Source organism: Heteronotia binoei, chromosome 7, assembly GCF_032191835.1.
Source record: "Heteronotia binoei isolate CCM8104 ecotype False Entrance Well chromosome 7, APGP_CSIRO_Hbin_v1, whole genome shotgun sequence".
NCBI classification, from domain to species: Eukaryota; Metazoa; Chordata; class Lepidosauria; order Squamata; family Gekkonidae; genus Heteronotia; species Heteronotia binoei.
This window is the reverse complement of record NC_083229.1, coordinates 1715559-1732255: the sequence shown is the minus strand read 5'-3', so window position 1 is coordinate 1732255 and position 16697 is coordinate 1715559. Positions and strand designations below refer to the sequence as shown.

At 55.0% G+C, this 16697-nt stretch overlaps 1 protein-coding gene across 1 annotated transcript; it reads left to right on the top strand.

Annotated features, from left to right (window-relative positions):
• The first annotated feature begins 1740 nt into the window (after window positions 1-1740).
• On the top strand, window positions 1741-16492 carry LOC132574804 (casein kinase II subunit alpha-like). The gene is given in 9 exon segments (XM_060243038.1): window positions 1741-1886; window positions 5112-5223; window positions 8500-8536; window positions 8539-8600; window positions 12064-12114; window positions 14107-14166; window positions 15099-15182; window positions 15798-15908; window positions 16364-16492. Coding segments are annotated over 9 exon segments (747 nt in total). The 5' UTR covers window positions 1741-1785.
• Window positions 16493-16697: the final 205 nt, after the last annotated feature.

Here is a 16697-nt window from a genome sequence, read left to right as displayed (position 1 = left end):
CGCAGGAAGAGGGAGAGGGAGCGTTTGTGCTGCCGGATCAGCAGGCCCAAGCGCACTCTGCAGGCGTTGCCGGCCCTCCTCAGAAGTAAGCCAGAGGCTCCAGCACAGGGGAGCTGTTGCCCGACCTCAAAGTGATGCCCCCAAGCTGGAAACGAGCCTGGGGTGGGGTGATGGGCCATGGGAGGAAAATCCAGCAGGGGCTGACTTCCCGCTAGAGAGGAGCAGAGGCTCTGGCCTGCTTGGAGCTCATCAGTCACGGCTCAGCCGCGGGTTGGAAGTGGGCAGTGGTGGCCCACAGAAAAGAGGGTTCCTTCCAGGGGTATGCCTCAGCTCAGATGCAAGAGGAAACCCGGTCAGCTGTGCTGTGGCACCAGCAGGAGGCTTCCCCTCTTGTGCTCCCTTTCTTTTTACCCTCTTTTTACCCTGTGGCACAGAGTGGTAAAGCAGCAGTACTGCAGTGCTGAGGTCTGAACTCTCTGCTCACGATGGAAGCTGGGTTTTCAGGTAGCCAGCTCGAGGTTGACTCAGCCTTCCATCCTTCCGAGGTCGGTCAAATGAGTCCCCAGCTTGCTGGAGGGGAAAGCGTAGAGGACTGGGGAAGGCAATGGCAAACCACCCTGTAAAAAGTCTGCTGTGAAAACGTCGTGAAAGCAACGTCACCCCAGAGTCGGAAACGACTGGTGCTTGCGCAGGGGACCTTTCCTTTCCTGTTCCCGCAACTCTGAGGCCTTTGCAAAGTCTCCCCCCCCCCCCCCCAAGCAGGCTCCAACTCGGCCTTCCTGGAGTCTTCCGGATACAGCCTCCCATGATGGTGTCGACGCTGTCTGGCCCCGAGAGTTTTGGTTCAGAAAGGCCAGGGCAAGGCTTGGGGTGGGGATGGGCTGTGCCCTTCCGAGAGCCTAGGCCCTCATGCCGCTTCTTCCCACGGTGTGCCAAAGCTAGAAAGGAAAGGAAAGGTCCCCTGTGCAAACACCAGTCGTTTCCGACTCTGGGGTGACGTGGCTTTCACGTTTTCACAGCAGACTTTTTATGGGGTGGTTTGCCATTGCCTTCCCCAGTCTTTTACACTTTCCCCCCAGCAAGCTGGGGACTCATTTTACTGGCCTCGGAAGGATGGAAGGCTGAGTCAACCTTGAGCCGGCTACCTGAAAACCCAGCTTCCGCTGGGGATCGAACTCAGGTCGTGAGCAGAGCTTAGGATTGCAGTACTGCAGCTTTAACACTCTGCGCCACGGGGCTCTTAAAGGTAAAGGTAGTCCCCTGTGCAAGCACCAGTCGCTTCCGACTCTGGGGTGACGTTGCTTTCACAGCAGACTTTTTACGGGGCGGTTTGCCAAAGCTAGAAAAAGCAGAGGCAAAAGAACGTTGTGTATGTGGTACCTTTTGTGTGTGTCTGTGTTTTGATTTTTATATGTGCATTTATGTGCAAGAGAGAGTGTGTGAGCACACCTGGGAATCATGGTGACATGGAGGATATCCAGGGTGGCTGAATAACCCCTGCCTTGGCCTCCCCCTCTTGGTATTCCAAGGAGGTCTCCTGTCCAAGTAATTGCCAGAGTTCAGCCCGCTTAGCTTCTGGGCTCTAATCCAGGCCAAGGTTACCTGGTGCTTGTTGTTGTTGTTGTTTTGAATACAAGGCTTGGGGTAGGTTGGCCGGGTTGCCTCTTCTCCTCCTGCCCCTGTTGGTTTTGTCCCTCTAATCTCTTTCTCTCCCTCTTTGCTGTGGGCTTGTCGTTGCAGAGCCACTGAGGCGCTGACCTCCTCCTCCCCCCCGGGACAGGCAGCATGTCGGGCCCCGTGCCAAGTCGAGCGAGGGTCTACGCAGATGTGAACACACAGAGGCCCCGCGAGTATTGGGACTACGAGTCGCACGTCGTGGAATGGGGGTATGCTCGTCGGAGGCTCTTCTATGGGGCAGGGGTGCTCTCCAGCATGGGTGGCTGGCCTTCTGAGAGGGTTCACCTGCTGCTGTTGGCAGCTCCGGCTCCTCCCTCAGCCCTCCCTGCATGGACCGAGGGTTGGTGTGCCAGCCTCTACCCTCCTTACAGCCAGAGAGACCAGAGTACTGCAGCTTTCACCAGCCCTGCTGGTGGTGCAGCACATTTTCTGGACACGTCAGCTGAACGCTGCAGAGGACTCCCTCCCGGTGGGCCTGGGGCGTGCCCAGTCTTTCTCAGGGACCCACTTCCAACCAGCTGCCGTGAGATGGTGCCCTCATATAAGCGGGCTGCTTGGACAGCCGCAAGGGTTGAACTTGTGGATCTTCTAACAAAAATCTGTAATCTTTCATTGAAATCTGCCTCCATTCCTGAGGACTGGAAGGTAGCAAATGTCACCCCCATCTTTAAAAAGGGTTCCAGAGGAGATCCGGGAAATTACAGGCCAGTCAGTCTGACTTCAATTCCGGGAAAGTTGGTAGAAACCATTATCAAGGACAGAATGAGTAGGCACATTGATGAACACGGGTTATTGAGGAAGACTCAGCATGGGTTCTGCAAGGGAAGATCTTGCCTCACTAACCTGTTACATTTCTTTGAGGGGGTGAACAAACATGTGGACAAAGGAGACCCGATAGATGTTGTTTACCTTGACTTCCAGAAAGCTTTTGATAAAGTTCCTCATCAAAGGCTCCTTAGAAAGCTTGAGAGTCATGGAGTAAAAGGACAGGTCCTCTTGTGGATCAAAAACTGGCTGAGTAATAGGAAGCAGAGAGTGAGTATAAATGGGCAGTCTTCGCAGTGGAGGACGGTAAGCAGTGGGGTGCCACAGGGCTCGGTACTGGGTCCCATGCTCTTTAACTTGTTCAGAAATGATTTAGAGTTGGGAGTGAGCAGTGAAATGGCCAAGTTTGCGGATGACACTAAATTGTTCAGGGTGGTGAGAACCAGAGAGGATTGTGAGGAACTCCAAAGGGATCTGTTGAGGCTGGGTGAGTGGGCGTCAACGCGGCAGATGCGGTTCATTGTGGCCAAGTGCAAAGTAGTGCACATTGGGGCCAAGAATCCCAGCTACAAATACAAGTTGATGGGGTGTGAACTGGCAGAGACTGACCAAGAGAGAGATCTTGGGGTCGTGGTAGATAACTCACTGAAAATGTCAGGACAGTGTGCGTTTGCAATAAAAAAGGCCAACGCCATGCTGGGAATTATTAGGAAGGGAACTGAAAACAAATCAGCCAGTATCATAATGCCCCTGTATAAATCGATGGTGCGGTCTCATTTGGAGTACTGTGCGCAATTCTGGTCGCCGCACCTCAAAAAGGATATTATAGCATTGGAGAAAGTCCAGAAAAGGGCAACTAGAATGATTAAAGGGCTGGAGCATTTTCTCTATGAAGAAAGGTTGAAACGCTTGGGACTCTTTAGCTTGGAGAAACGTCGACTGCGGGGTGACATGATAGAGGTTTACAAGATAATGCATGGGATGGAGAAAGCAGAGAAAGAAGTACTTTTCTCCCTTTCTCACAATACAAGAACTCGTGTGCATTCGATGAAATTGCTGAGCAGAAAGGTTAAAACGGATAAAAGGAAGTACTTCTTCACCCAAAGGGTGATTAACATGTGGAATTCACTGCCACAGGAGGTGGCGGCGGCCACAAGTATAGCCAACTTCAAGAGGGGTTTAGATAAAAATATGGAGTAGAGGTCCATCAGTGGCTATTAGCCACAGTGTGTGTGTATGTATAAATTTTTTTGCCACTGTGTGACACAGAGTGTTGGACTGGATGGGCCGTTGGCCTGATCCAACATGGCTTCTCAACAGATCCCAGCCTCAACAGATCCCTTTGGAGTTCCTCACAATCCTCTCTGGTTCTCACCACCCTGAACAATTTAGTGTCATCCGCAAACTTGGCCACTTCACTGCTCACTCCCAACTCTAAATCATTTATGAACAAGTTAAAGAGCATGGGACCCAGTACCGAGCCCTGCGGCACCCCACTGCTTACCGTCCTCCACTGCGAAGACTGCCCATTTATACTCACTCTCTGCTTCCTATTACTCAGCCAGTTTTTGATCCACAAGAGGACCTGTCCTTTTACTGCATGATTCTCAAGCTTTCTAAGGAGCCTTTGATGAGGAACTTTATCAAAAGCTTTCTGGAAGTCAAGGTAAACAACATCTATCGGGTCTCCTTTGTCCACATGTTTGTTCACCCCCTCAAAGAAATGCAACAGGTTAGTGAGGCAAGATCTTCCCTTGCAGAACCCATGCTGAGTCTTCCTCAATAACCCGTGGAGGTTTTTGGCTTGGGGAAGAGGGGACAAAGCAGCAGGTGTTCTGGAAACAGACATGTTTGTCGGGCCTCTCTAGCCCTCCTCCCCGTTTTCCATCTAGGCTGAACATATGAAGCTGCCTTATACTGAATCAGACCCTCCTCGGTCCATCAAAGTCAGTATTGTCTTCTCAGACTGGCAGCAGCTCTCCAGGGTCTCAAGCTGAGGTTTTTCATGCCTATTTGCCTGGACCCTTTTTTGGAGATGCCGGGGATTGAACCTGGGACCTTCTGCTTCCCAAGCAGATGCTCTACCACTGAGCCACAGCCCCATTCATGGCTCTCCAGGGTCTCAAGCTGAGGTTTTTCAGGCCTATTTGCCTGGACCCTTTTTTGGATTGAACCTGGGACCTTCTGCTTCCCAAGCAGATGCTCTACCACTGAGCCACAGCCCCATTCATGGCTCTCCAGGGTCTCAAGCTGAGGTTTTTCAGGCCTATTTGCCTGGACCCTTTTTTGGATTGAACCTGGGACCTTCTGCTTCCCAAGCAGATGCTCTACCACTGAGCCACCGTCCCTCCCCTAACTGCAGGGCAGCTCCAGACATCCCAGGCTCCGTTCTCTGTTTCTGTGGCTCAGCAGAAATATTTACTGTTGGCTTTAGTATTTCTTGCTGCTTCCAACTAGGACTTCAGGTTACCGGATTGGGTTTTTGGTAGTCAAGAGCTGGGCTCCTTAGCTGCTGGTGGGCCACGGTTGTAAAGCCATGGGGTGGGGGAGGGGGGAGCCGCACAGAGGCCTGGTCTCCCAGGAAATGTGAAGCGGGGTGGGGTGGGGTTGGGCCTTGCTGACCTCTGGCAGCCTCACTTGCTTCTCCCTCCTCCTCTTTGCTCCTCTAGCAACCAAGACGATTACCAGCTTGTGCGGAAACTCGGCCGTGGCAAATACAGCGAAGTCTTCGAAGCCATCAATATCACCAACAACGAGAAGGTGGTGGTGAAAATCCTCAAGGTGAGCCAAAGGGGTCAGTTGGCTCTTGGCTGCTTGTCTGGAAGGCCTGAGCCACAAACTGACCAGGTGGCCTGGTGCTGGTGCCACACTGTCAGGTGCTCTCTGCGCTATGAGGACGACCCTGCTGGCCAGAACGGTTGTAACAAATGTTAAGGTTGTGTACGCAGGGGTCGTTTTGTAGAAAAATAGGTGGGGAAGCTTATTAGCATAACTCATTAGCATATGCCCCCCCAGCCAAAAGCAACCCGATGCAAGAAAGCAGAGCCCCGGGTGAGTGAGGCCTGCGTGGGTTGGCTAGAGATCCACGTGTGGGTCAAAAAGCCAGCAAGCCACCCGCCGCCCAGAATCACGTAAGAAGTGGAGAAAGGGTGGTGCGGGCTTCTCCAGGGGTTAATGAGGGCTGCTGGGGGTGTGGCAAAGCCCCTAGTGGCTGGCTGGCTGCCCGCCCGCTCTCCTAATCCAGGGATTGTTATGCAGCTGCACCTACTAGTCAATGGACAAGGGAGGTGGGGAGGAAGAGGGGGAACCATTGCTGTGCTCCTGTGAGATCCTGCTGAATCTGAGGCCTGTGTGTATGTGAATCATTTTTCCTTGTGATGGTGGTTGTGCATTTTGCAGAATGTAGGTCTCTGCCCAGAGGAGCTTGCAGTTCAGCACAAGTGAGGCAGCAACAGGGAAGAACTCCTGCTTGTGCCTGTTACCCAGGCCGTGGCATAGTTTCAGTAAAGAGAAACTTGGCCAAAGGCAAAGAAGGTAGCTTTCGAGGAAAGAGGTGGAAGATCCTACAGGTCTTTTGGAGGGCAGTAGTTTCCTGTGTAAGGGGAAACGAGGGCCAGGGGCTGTTTGAAAGAGTAGCGACCTTTAGGTGACTGAGGATGGGAACGACCTGGGCAGGATACATCTAGGCATAAGAGCAGAGGGAGATGAAGGGACAGAGAACGGATGAGAAGCCAGCATAAGGATGTAAGGGTCAGGCATTGCGTGGACGGGAAGGGCAGTGGCTCATGGTAGAGCCTCTGCTTGGCATACAGAAGGTCCTGGGTTAAATTCCACAGCAGCATCTCCAGTTAAAAGGACTGGGCAGGAGGTGATGGAAAGACCTCTGCCTCCTGGGGAGGAGAGGGAAGAGGAGGTTGCATTGACGATAGCCGGAGATGCCTAGAGCAGGAGTCAGAGGCTTCTGCAAGGGCCCAGAGCAGGAGGAGGCCTGTGACTAGGCCACGCAGTTGCAACAAAGGGCGGGGCAGAGTCCAGGAGGAAGTCTGGGCCTCCTGCGTGTTCCGCAGGGTGGATGTTGACGGGGGGAACCCGCAGCCATTGCTGCTCGTGGCTGGCGATGGAGCTCTACTTGGGAACCTGTCGCGGGGCCATGCCTGTTGGGCCCCTGTTGTTTTTGTGGCTCGTTCTGTTGAGATGCTCCTGGACTCCGATCTGGCTGCTCTGCTGCAGACCGACATGGCTACCCTGTGAAATTACTCAGGGAGCCTGCAGCTGGTGCTCTTTGAAGGCCTTCTTTGTACTGAGACTTAGCAAGACCTTGGCAGCGTGCTGCCGTTCCCAGAAGCTCTTCTCCCTTTGTGGCTGCTGTGGGCCAAGGCCGTTAGCAGACTGCCCGTGGGGCGTCTTCCTGCCAGGGACGTGGTGATGGCCAGTGCCCCTGCATTGCCGTGTTAGCGACTCTCTCGCAGGAAAGATTATGGCAGTGCCCACCTCAAGGCTGGACAGACCGACATCCCACTGTCTGGATGGCATTTGATGTTGTAGCAGTAACCTTGGGCTTTACAGGTATCCGTGTGGGAAGGAGGGGCCTGAGAGGTATCTAGTGTTACCTACTCAGTGCATTTGGTGTGTAGCTCCCCCGCTCCCCGTGCAGCAAGACAGACTCATTTTGTGTTCTGCAGAGACTTTTTTTTTACCATCTGTCACGACTCGGGGGTCTTACCAAGTGCGCCACCACTCTGGGTAAGGGTTCCCCTTGAGAAGGCCCAGAGTTCCCTCCCAAGCCCTTCAGGGCTCCTGTAGCTTAGCCAAATAATGGCATGAGGAAGAAGAATTGCAGATTTATACCCTGCTCTTTTCTCTGAATCAGAGACTCAGAGCGGCTCACAATCTCCTATATCTTCTCCCCCCACAACAGACACCCTGTGAGGTGGGTGGGGGCTGAGAGGGCTCTCACAGCAGCTGCCCTTTCAAGGACCACCTCTGCCAGAGCTCTGGCTGACCCAAGGCATTCCAGCAGCTGCAAGTGGAGGAGTGGGGAATCAAGCCCGGTTCTCCCAGATAAGAGTCCGCACACTTCACCACTACACCAAACTGGCTCTCTGAGGAGCAGGCAGAGTGAACAGCAACAAGAAAAAGGTTTATTCAGTGCAATATAAATTAACAAGGTGCATGGAACAGTAAAAGGTGAAGGAAAATAAACAAATGCCCTAATGCGTCTATCTTACAGTCCCTACTCTAATACCAACACTTATCCCCTTGGGTAAGGGTCTTTCCCCTGCTTCCAGCTCTCCAGGCATCAGCCTGCCTCCAGCTCAGCCTTCGAGGGAAAGAACCCCCACTTCCTGGCTTGGCCTTTATATAATCTCTTCCCAGGCCCCACCCCTCTCTGGGCCTGATTCCCTCCAAACCCCTCGCTACCCAATCAGAGGGACAGAGGGGATCCTGGGAGATGTAGGCTTGTCCTAGTAACTCCTAAGCAGGCTTCCCTGGGACCTGCAGGCCTCACTCGGCCCAGGATCATGACATCATCCAACAAGAACCGGGATCGTGAGGCCAGCACTACACTGGTGCAGGTGGCTGCAGATTTGTATTCGGGTGCGTGTGGCGCATTCCCACATTGGTGCCTTGACTTTGAATGTCTTCTTGAAGGCATCCCGGCCAGACTCCTTTTAGGGGTTGCTGAGGGGCCAGGAAAGCTCACTGCCCTTCTTTCTCCAAGGCGGGATCCATGCAGGTGGGGGTGAGGGAGGGGCCCTCATCTCAGGGAAGGCGGCCTTCTCTCCCCAGCCCCCTGCCCGCCTGGCAGACAGCAGGAGGCTTTCCCAAGGGCTGCTCCACAGACCCTCTTGGGTAGAGATGCTGGGAACGGAGAGGAAGCCGCTTGGGTCCTTCCTGGCTCAGCCTGGCCCAGGTCTGTTTTGGATTTGCACCTGCCAGCAGCATCTCAAGTCCCTGGGCAGCAGACAAGGGCCTTTGTGCTTCCAGGTGGCTTGAAAGAAAGGGGGGCCCTCCCGTGTCCGCTGTCCGGGGTGACTGTTTGCTTCTCTTTTGCAGCCAGTCAAAAAGAAGAAAATCAAGCGTGAAATTAAGATCCTGAAAACCTCCGAGGGGGGCCCAACATTATCAGTCTTCTGGACATAGTCAAGGACCCCGTGGTAAGGAAAGCAGCGGCTGAAAACTGATCCTTGGGCGGGGAGAGGGGGGGGGGAAGACTCCGTTGCCAGCGCTTATTTCTCTAACCAAGCCCCTTATTCCATTCCTCCCGCCCTGTGGAGCCAAAAACAATGGACAGTAAGCATTCTAGCCACAGTTCCAAGCTGCTTCGTGCGTGTAACCCCAATGAAATGAACCTGCCTGATGAGCTACAATCTCTCTAAACCTCTCCTGCTTCCCAGTTTGAGTTTCCTAAACGGCCAGCCAGCCTTCCCAGCCGAGGTCAGGGACAGGAGCTTATCACTGACTTTTCCCCAAGAACAGACAGGGTTGTACTTAGGGCTAGGCACGACACCTGTCCCCTCCTCCGCCCATGCCTGCCCCCTTGAGCCTGTGACCTTCCTCACCAGGGCGTCATTCTCTGCTTGTGCCCTTCACTGTTCTCTCTACTAGCAGGGGCTGGGACGGCGTCGGAGTGTTGCAAAATGCTGGGATGGGTCTTCGATTTGGGTGGGAATCAGGAGGAGACGTGTCAGAAGGCTGCTGTGCTCAGAGGTTGTGTAACAGTCTTCTGGGCCTCTGAAGACCTCCTCCTCTGGTTCCCTTCTGTTCACATCCTCTGAGCCAGGATTGTGGCAGCTGCGAAGAGCCTGTGGTGAGCTCTGCTCCTTCCTTTCCGTGGACTGTAGTGGAAGGTCTTTAAGAACATTAGAGAAGCCCTGTTGGATCAGACAAGTGGCCCATCCAGTCCAACACTCTGTGTCACATAAGAACGTAAGAGAAGCCATGTTGGATCAGGCCAATGGCCCAACCAGTCCAACACTCTGTGTCACATAAGAACATAAGAGAAGCCCTGTTGAATCAGGCCAGTGGCCCCTCCAGTCCAACACTCTGTGTCACATAAGAACACAGAGAAGCCCTGTTGGATCAGGCCAATGGCCCATCCAGTCCAACACTCTGTGTCACATAAAAACATAAGAGAAGCCATGTTGGATCAGGCCAGTGGCCCCTCCAGTCCAACACTCTGTGTCACATAAGAACATACGAGAAGCCCTGTTAGATCAAGCCAGTGGCCCCTCCAGTCCAACACTCTGTGTCACATAAGAACATAAGAGAAGCCCTGTTGAATCAGGCCAATGGCCCCTCCAGTCCAACACTCTGTGTCACATAAGAACGTAAGAGAAGCCCTGTTGGATCAGGCCAAGTGGCCCCTCCAGTCCAACACTCTGTGTCACATAAGAACATAAGAGAAGCCCTGTTGAATCAGGCCAATGGCCCCTCCAGTCCAACACTCTGTGTCACATAAGAACATAAGAGAAGCCCTGTTGGATCAGGCCAGTGGCCCCTCCAGTCCAACATTCTGTGTCACATAACAACATAAGAAAAGCCCTGTTGGATCAGGCCAGTGGCCCATCCAGTCCAACACTCTGTGTCACATAAGAACGTAAGAGAAGCCCTGTTGGATCAGGCCCGTGGCCGCTCCAGTCCAACACTCTGTGTCACATAAGAACATAAGAGAAGCCATGTTGGATCAGGCCAGTGGCCCCTCCAGTCCAACATTCTGTGTCACATAACAACATAAGAAAAGCCCTGTTGGATCAGGCCCGTGGCCCCTCAGTCCAACACCTCTGTCTCACATAAGAACGTAAGAGAAGCCCTGTTGGATCAGGCCCGTGGCCCCTCCAGTCCAACACTCTGTGTCACATAAGAACATAAGAGAAGCCATGTTGGATCAGGCCAATGGCCCATCCAGTCCATCACTGTGTCACATAAGAACATGAGAGAAGCCATGTTGGATCAGGCCAATGGCCCATCCAGTCCAACATTCTGTGTCACATAAGAACGTAAGAAAAGCCCTGTTGGATCAGGCCCGTGGCCCCTCCAGTCCAACACTCTGTGTCACATAAGAGAAGCCATGTTGGATCAGGCCAGTGGCCCATCCAGTCCATCACTCTGTGTCACATAAGAACATAAGAGAAGCCCTGTTGGATCAGGCCAATGGCCCATCCAGTCCAACATTCTGTGTCACATAACAACATAAGAAAAGCCCTGTTGGATCAGGCCAGTGGCCCCTCCAGTCCAACACTCTGTGTCACATAAGAACGTAAGAGAAGCCCTGTTGGATCAGCCCGTGGCCCCTCCAGTCCAACACTCTGTGTCACATAAGAACATAAGAGAAGCCATGTTGGATCAGGCAGTGGCCCCTCCACTCCAACATTCTGTGTCACATAACAACATAAGAACAGCCCTGTTGGATCAAGGCCAGTGGCCCCTCCAGTCCAACACTCTGTGTCACATAAGAACGTAAGAGAAGCCCTGTTGGATCAGGCCCGTGGCCCCTCCAGTCCAACACTCTGTGTCACATAAGAACATAAGAGAAGCCATGTTGGATCAGGCCAATGGCCCATCCAGTCCATCACTCTGTGTCACCTAAGAACATAAGAGAAGCCATGTAGGATCAGGCCAGTGGCCCCTCCAGTCCAACATTCTGTGTCACATAACAACATAAGAAAAGCCCTGTTGGATCAGGCCAGTGGCCCCTCCAGTCCAACACTCTGTGTCACTTAAGAACATAAGAGAAGCCCTGTTGGATCAGGCCAATGGCCCCTCCAGTCCAACACTCTGTGTCATATAAGAACATCTGAGAAGCCCTGTTGGATCAGGCCAATGGCCCTCCAGTCCAACACTCTGTGTCACATAAGAACATAAGAGAAGCCCTGTTCGATCAGGCCAGTGGCCCATCCAGTCCAATGCTCTGTGTCACATAAGAACATAAGAGAAGCCCTGTTGGATCAGGTCAGTGGTCCCTCCAGTCCAGCACTCTCTGTCACACAGTGGCCAAGAAACCCGAGGTGCCATCAGTGGGGCCAGGACACTACAAGCCCTCCCATTGTGCCCCCCTAAGCACCAAGAATCCAGATCATCAGTGCCCCAGACAGGGTGTTCCAAGTCTACACTGTGGCTAAGAGCCATTGCTTTCATTCCCAGAGTGGCAACACAGGAAGAAGCTAAGCGGTTGCCCTTGAGCTGCCCAGGGATGGGCCACCTTCAGTCTCCCATGATCTCTATTTCTCCTTCCAATAAGCTGCTGATAGTGTTTTTAAATTGGCAAAGCACTGTCTCTTTAGGCATCTCCACAAAGTGACCCTGAGTCTGTGCTCTCTGTTAAAAATGTCAGTGTGAGACCTGTAGTCTGGCATCTCAGTGGGCTGAGTCAAAATCCCAGCAGCCAGCAAGCGCTAGTAGCTCCCCCACCCCAGAAACTGGCCAGTCTACCAGTGCCCCCCCCTTTCCACCTTCTAACTCCTGCTTGTTTGACGTGCAGCTAAGAAAGCCAGGGAGGTAGGAGAGAGGGGGCTCCTCTTCCCTGTAGGGGTCTCCTCCATTGCCCAAAGTGAGGCTAAAGCACCACTGGTTTGTTTCTCTCTCCTCCCTGCCTTGGAACGTCTGCTGCTGCCACCCCAGTCACGGACACCCGCCCTGGTCTTTGAGCATGTCAATAACACAGATTTCAAGGTGAGTGGCCACAAACCCCCTCCTCCTCCCACCCCCAGAAGGCACAGAATGGTCCCAGGTGCAGCCGAGTCTCTAAGCTTTTGCCCCTTTGGCTCAAGCCCCTGGGGGCTCCTCTGCTGGACAGAAGGACCTGAAATGCCCCAGATTGGCCAGTCAGGCTCAGGAGGGCCCTTGAGCCAGTTCAGTGCAGTGGTGAAGTGTGTGGACTCTTATCTGGGAGAACCGGGTTTGATTCCCCACTCCTCCACTTCCACCTGATGGAATGGCTTGGGTCAGCCAGAGCTCTTGCAGGAGTTGTCCTTGAAAGGGCAGCTGCTGGGAGAGTCCTCTCAGCCCCACCCTCCTCACAGGGTGTCTGTTGTGGAGGAGGAAGAGAGCCAGTTTGGTGTAGTGGTTAAGTGTGCGGACTCGTATCTGGAAGAACCAGGTTTGATTCTCTGCTCCTCACTTGCAGCTGCTGGGATGGCCTTGGGTCAGCCAGAGCTCTGGCAGTGGTTGTCCTTGAAGGGGCAGCTGCTGGGAGAGCCCTCTCAGCCCCATCCACCTCACAGGGTGTCTGTTGTGGGGGGAGAAGATATAGGAGATTGTAAGCCGCTCTGAGTCTCTGATTCAGGGAGAAGGGCAGGGTATAAATCTGCAGTCTTCTTTCGCACTCCTCCACTTGCACCTGCTGGAATGGCCTTGGGTCAGCCAGAGCTTTCGCAGGAGTTGTCCTTAAAAGGGCAGCTTCAGGGAGAGCTCTCTCAACCCCGCCCACCTCACAGGGTGGATCAGAGAGCTAGTTTGGTGTAGTGCGTGAACTCTTATCTGGGAGAACCGGGTTTGATTCCCCACTCCTCCACTCGCACCTGCTGGAATGGCCTTGGGTCAGCCAGAGCTCTCTTATCTGGGAGAACCGGGTTTGATTCCCCCCTCCTCCACTTGCAGCTGCTGGAATGGCCTTGGGTCAGCCAGAGCTCTCTTATCTGGGAGAACCGGGTTTGATTCCCCACTCCTCCACTTGCACCTGCTGGAATGGCCTTGGGTCAGCCATAGCTCTGGCAGGAGTTGTCCTTGAAAGGACAGCTGCTGGGAGAGCTCTCTCAGCCCCACCCACCTCACGGGGAGGGGCCTGTTGTGTGGGAAGGAGATTGTGAGCCACTCTGAGACTCTGATTCCGAGAGAAGGGCGGGGTATAAGTCTGCAGTCGTCTTCTTGACTGCAGCGCCGCTCCGTGCTCTGAAGACGCCATAGCTGCCCGTTCAGTGGCCGCCTGCGTTCCTCGCTGCTTCCCTCTGGCCTTGAGAGGCAGTCGTGTGCTTCCACCGCTCAGATTTGGGGCTGCAGAAGAGGCCTGTCACCCCTTGTCTCTGCCGTGAGGACAGGTGGGAAAGGTACAGCTTTGTCATCGGGGCCTGGCTGCAGCCCGTCAGTGCCGGGGTGTCTTTCCAAGGGGCTGGGGGCACGTGGGATCACGGGGCGTCCTCCTTGTCCACCCTGATGGCAGAGCTGCCTGCTGTGCTTGAAGGTGTTGCTGGTTCCTCTTCCTGTGGAGGGGAGGGTTCCAGAGCATGCAGTGAGTGCAAAAGGTGAAGGGCTGTTCAGGGGAAGGGAGCATTGCATCTGTGCAAGCGGCCAATGCTGGCTGCAGGGCTCTGCGTTTCCCACGTTATCAGAGATCTCGCAGTGTGCCTCCTGCGTCATCACGGTTTCTTCCGTGGCACATCTGTGGCGCTTGCAAGGAAAGGAGATTCTCAGAAAGATCAGGGGGTGTGGTCCAACTTTCACCTGGGGGGGGGCATTCAAGCCAGCCAGCCAGACCGCCCTCTGGCCTTGAAGCCCCTCCCACCTCTCTGGAGGTGAGCCTTGGTTGTGATATTTCCCCGCTTCAGAGAGATGCTCTGTTCTGCTGCCGCTGTCTGCAACCAGGCAGAGCCGAGCCCTTAAGAACCCCCGGAGTGGAGCCCCCTGTCAGCCTCGCTAACTTCTGTCCCTCAACCCTTCCCTCCCCAGCAATTGTATCAGACACTGTCGGACTTCGACATCCGGTTCTACATGTACGAAATCCTGAAGGTATGGACTGGGGGGAGGGGGGGGGGTTGAGCTGCTCTAAGCCTTGGCTGTGCCCTTCTAGCAGGCTGCAGGGCAGAGCGAGGGGGGAGCAGGAGGAGAGGAGGCTGTTTCTGCTGCGAGGCTCCTTGTCCCAGGAGGGAGCCCAGCCAGCACCCGCAGTTAAACTCCAGGCATCCGCAGGGCCCTGGTGTTCCTCCCCTTGCGTTCTGTCCTGCATTGTCTTTGTGTGTGCGTGTGCACTCGTGCCTGGAAGCCATAGCAACCTCTGGTGTCCCCAACCGAGGCACAGACGACGTTTGGAGACGTGTCATGATGCAGCCTGCCCCTGTTCTCTCAACTGCTGGTATTCCAAGGAGGTCTACCATCCAAGGACTTGGCAGGCTCAGCCAGTTTGGTGTAGTGGTTAAGAGCGCGGACTCGTATATGGGAGCGCCGGGTTTGATCCCCCACTCCTCCACTTGCAGCTGCTGGAACAGCCTTGGGTCAGCCATAGATCTCGCAGAGCTGTCCTTGAAAGGGCCGCTTCTGAGAGAGCTCTCTCAGCCCCACCCATCTCACAGGGTGTCTGTTGTGGGGGGGGGGGCGTGGAGTAAAAGAGATTGCGAGTCACTCTCTGAGATTCGGAGTGGAGGGCAGGATATAAATCCAATATCATCTTCTCCTTCGCTTCCGAGATCTGATGAGACTGGGCCTGCCTGGCGCACCCAAGTCAGGGGAAGGGCATTCTGTCCTGTAGGGGCTTTGTAGAGATGAGGGTTACACTGCTTCGTGCTCTCCAAAGATGCTACATCAATGTTTGGTTGGGCTGGTCCTTCAGAGCCTCCCGCCTCTCAGCTCAGAAGGAGCTGCCGCTCCGCTCCTCCTCCCTTGGGAGGCCAGGATGTGCTCACTTCGCCTTCTTGGTCGGTCTGTCTGTCTCCTCAACCCCACAGGCGCTGGATTACTGCCACAGCATGGGCGTCATGCACCGGGACGTCAAGCCGCACAATGTCATGATTGACCACGAGCACCGGAAGGTAAGAGGGTGGCTTGGGGCAGGGCGGAGAGGCCCCCACCCCCGCTTGACTCCAGGCCTTCCCTGTCCTTCGCCCCTCTGGCCCACATCCAAGCTGGGCTTGGCCTTCCCCGTGTCTCTTGCAAGACCTGCCCAGGGGCATCGGGGTGGGTGGTGGAGAGATTGGGCCGCTGGGCCTTGTGCGTGAGAGTCAGGAAGGACTTGCTGGACAGAAGCTACGCAGCAGTTCTCGCAGGGGGGAGGGGTATTCAACAGGGAGAAGGCGGCACTGAGGGGCTGGCTCTGGCCCCGGGGGAGAGGGGGCTCGGGGCCTTGGAGATTCATTCTGGCACTTAGGAAGCGGCTGTCAAAGCCTGCCCCACCCCACCCCACCCCACTCTATTTTTTGGAATGAGGTCTCCCCCCCATCCTATCTTCTTGTGCATGTCCAGCCAGGGGCCGGTGGCTCCAGCTCCCTGGGCAGGCTCACATTAGCCGGTCTGTGCAACTTGCCAGTCAGAGTGGGGGCGATGCCATTGCTTGCTCTCCAGAAGGCATCTCGTGGTGTTCACGGACGCTCTCTCCTCCTCCTCCTCCTCTCCTCCTCCTCCTCCTCCTCCTCTTCTTCCTCCTGCAGCTGCGTCTGATTGACTGGGGCTTGGCCGAGTTCTACCACCCCGGGCAAGAGTACAACGTGCGGGTGGCCTCCCGGTACTTCAAGGGGCCAGAGCTCCTGGTGGACTACCAGTGGGTCCAGCGGCCACCAACTCCCGCCTTCCCCCTCGGCTGGATGCGCTGCCAGTTCCCTGGTGGTGAAGGCAGTGGAGGAGCCCGATGTTGCCCTGGCAGCTCCTTGGCTGGGAAAGGTCTTTGCGGGAGATCTTGAAGCCCTGCGGGCTGACGTGGGGAGGGGTCCCGGCTGAGGCAGGCCAGCAAGAAGAACCCCTTCTGCCCGAAAGGGAGGGGGCCTGTGAACCAGTGGGGGTGGGCTTCTCTGGGGTCTTCAATGGGAGGGCGGGGCTGGGGAGAGAAGGGGCAGTAGGGGGGCATCTGCTCGGGCATGCCTGAACCGTCCCTTGAGGGACAGGAGCTCAGGGAGGGAGGCTGCTGCTTGGCCCGCTCTTCTTCTTCCGTGCCTCCAGTCCATGGCATGCCTTCATCTCTCAGCTCACAGTCTGCATTTCCTCTCTCCTCTTCCCGCAGATGTATGACTACAGCCTGGACATGTGGAGCCTGGGCTGCATGCTGGCCAGTATGATCTTCCGCAAGGAACCCTTCTTCCACGGCCACGACAACTACGACCAGGTGAGGTCACTGTCCTCTGGTCCCTGAGGATGGCCTGCCTCCCTCCGCCCCTCCCTCCGTCCCTTCCTCACTCCTTCCTCCCTTCCCTTCCTCCCTCCCTCCCACCATCCCTCCTTCCCTTCCTTCATTCCTCCCTCCCTCCTTCCTTCCCTCCCTCCCACCATCCCTCCTTCCCTTCCTTCCTTTGTTCCTTCCTTCCTTCCCTCCCTCCTCCCTTCCTCTTTCCTCCTTT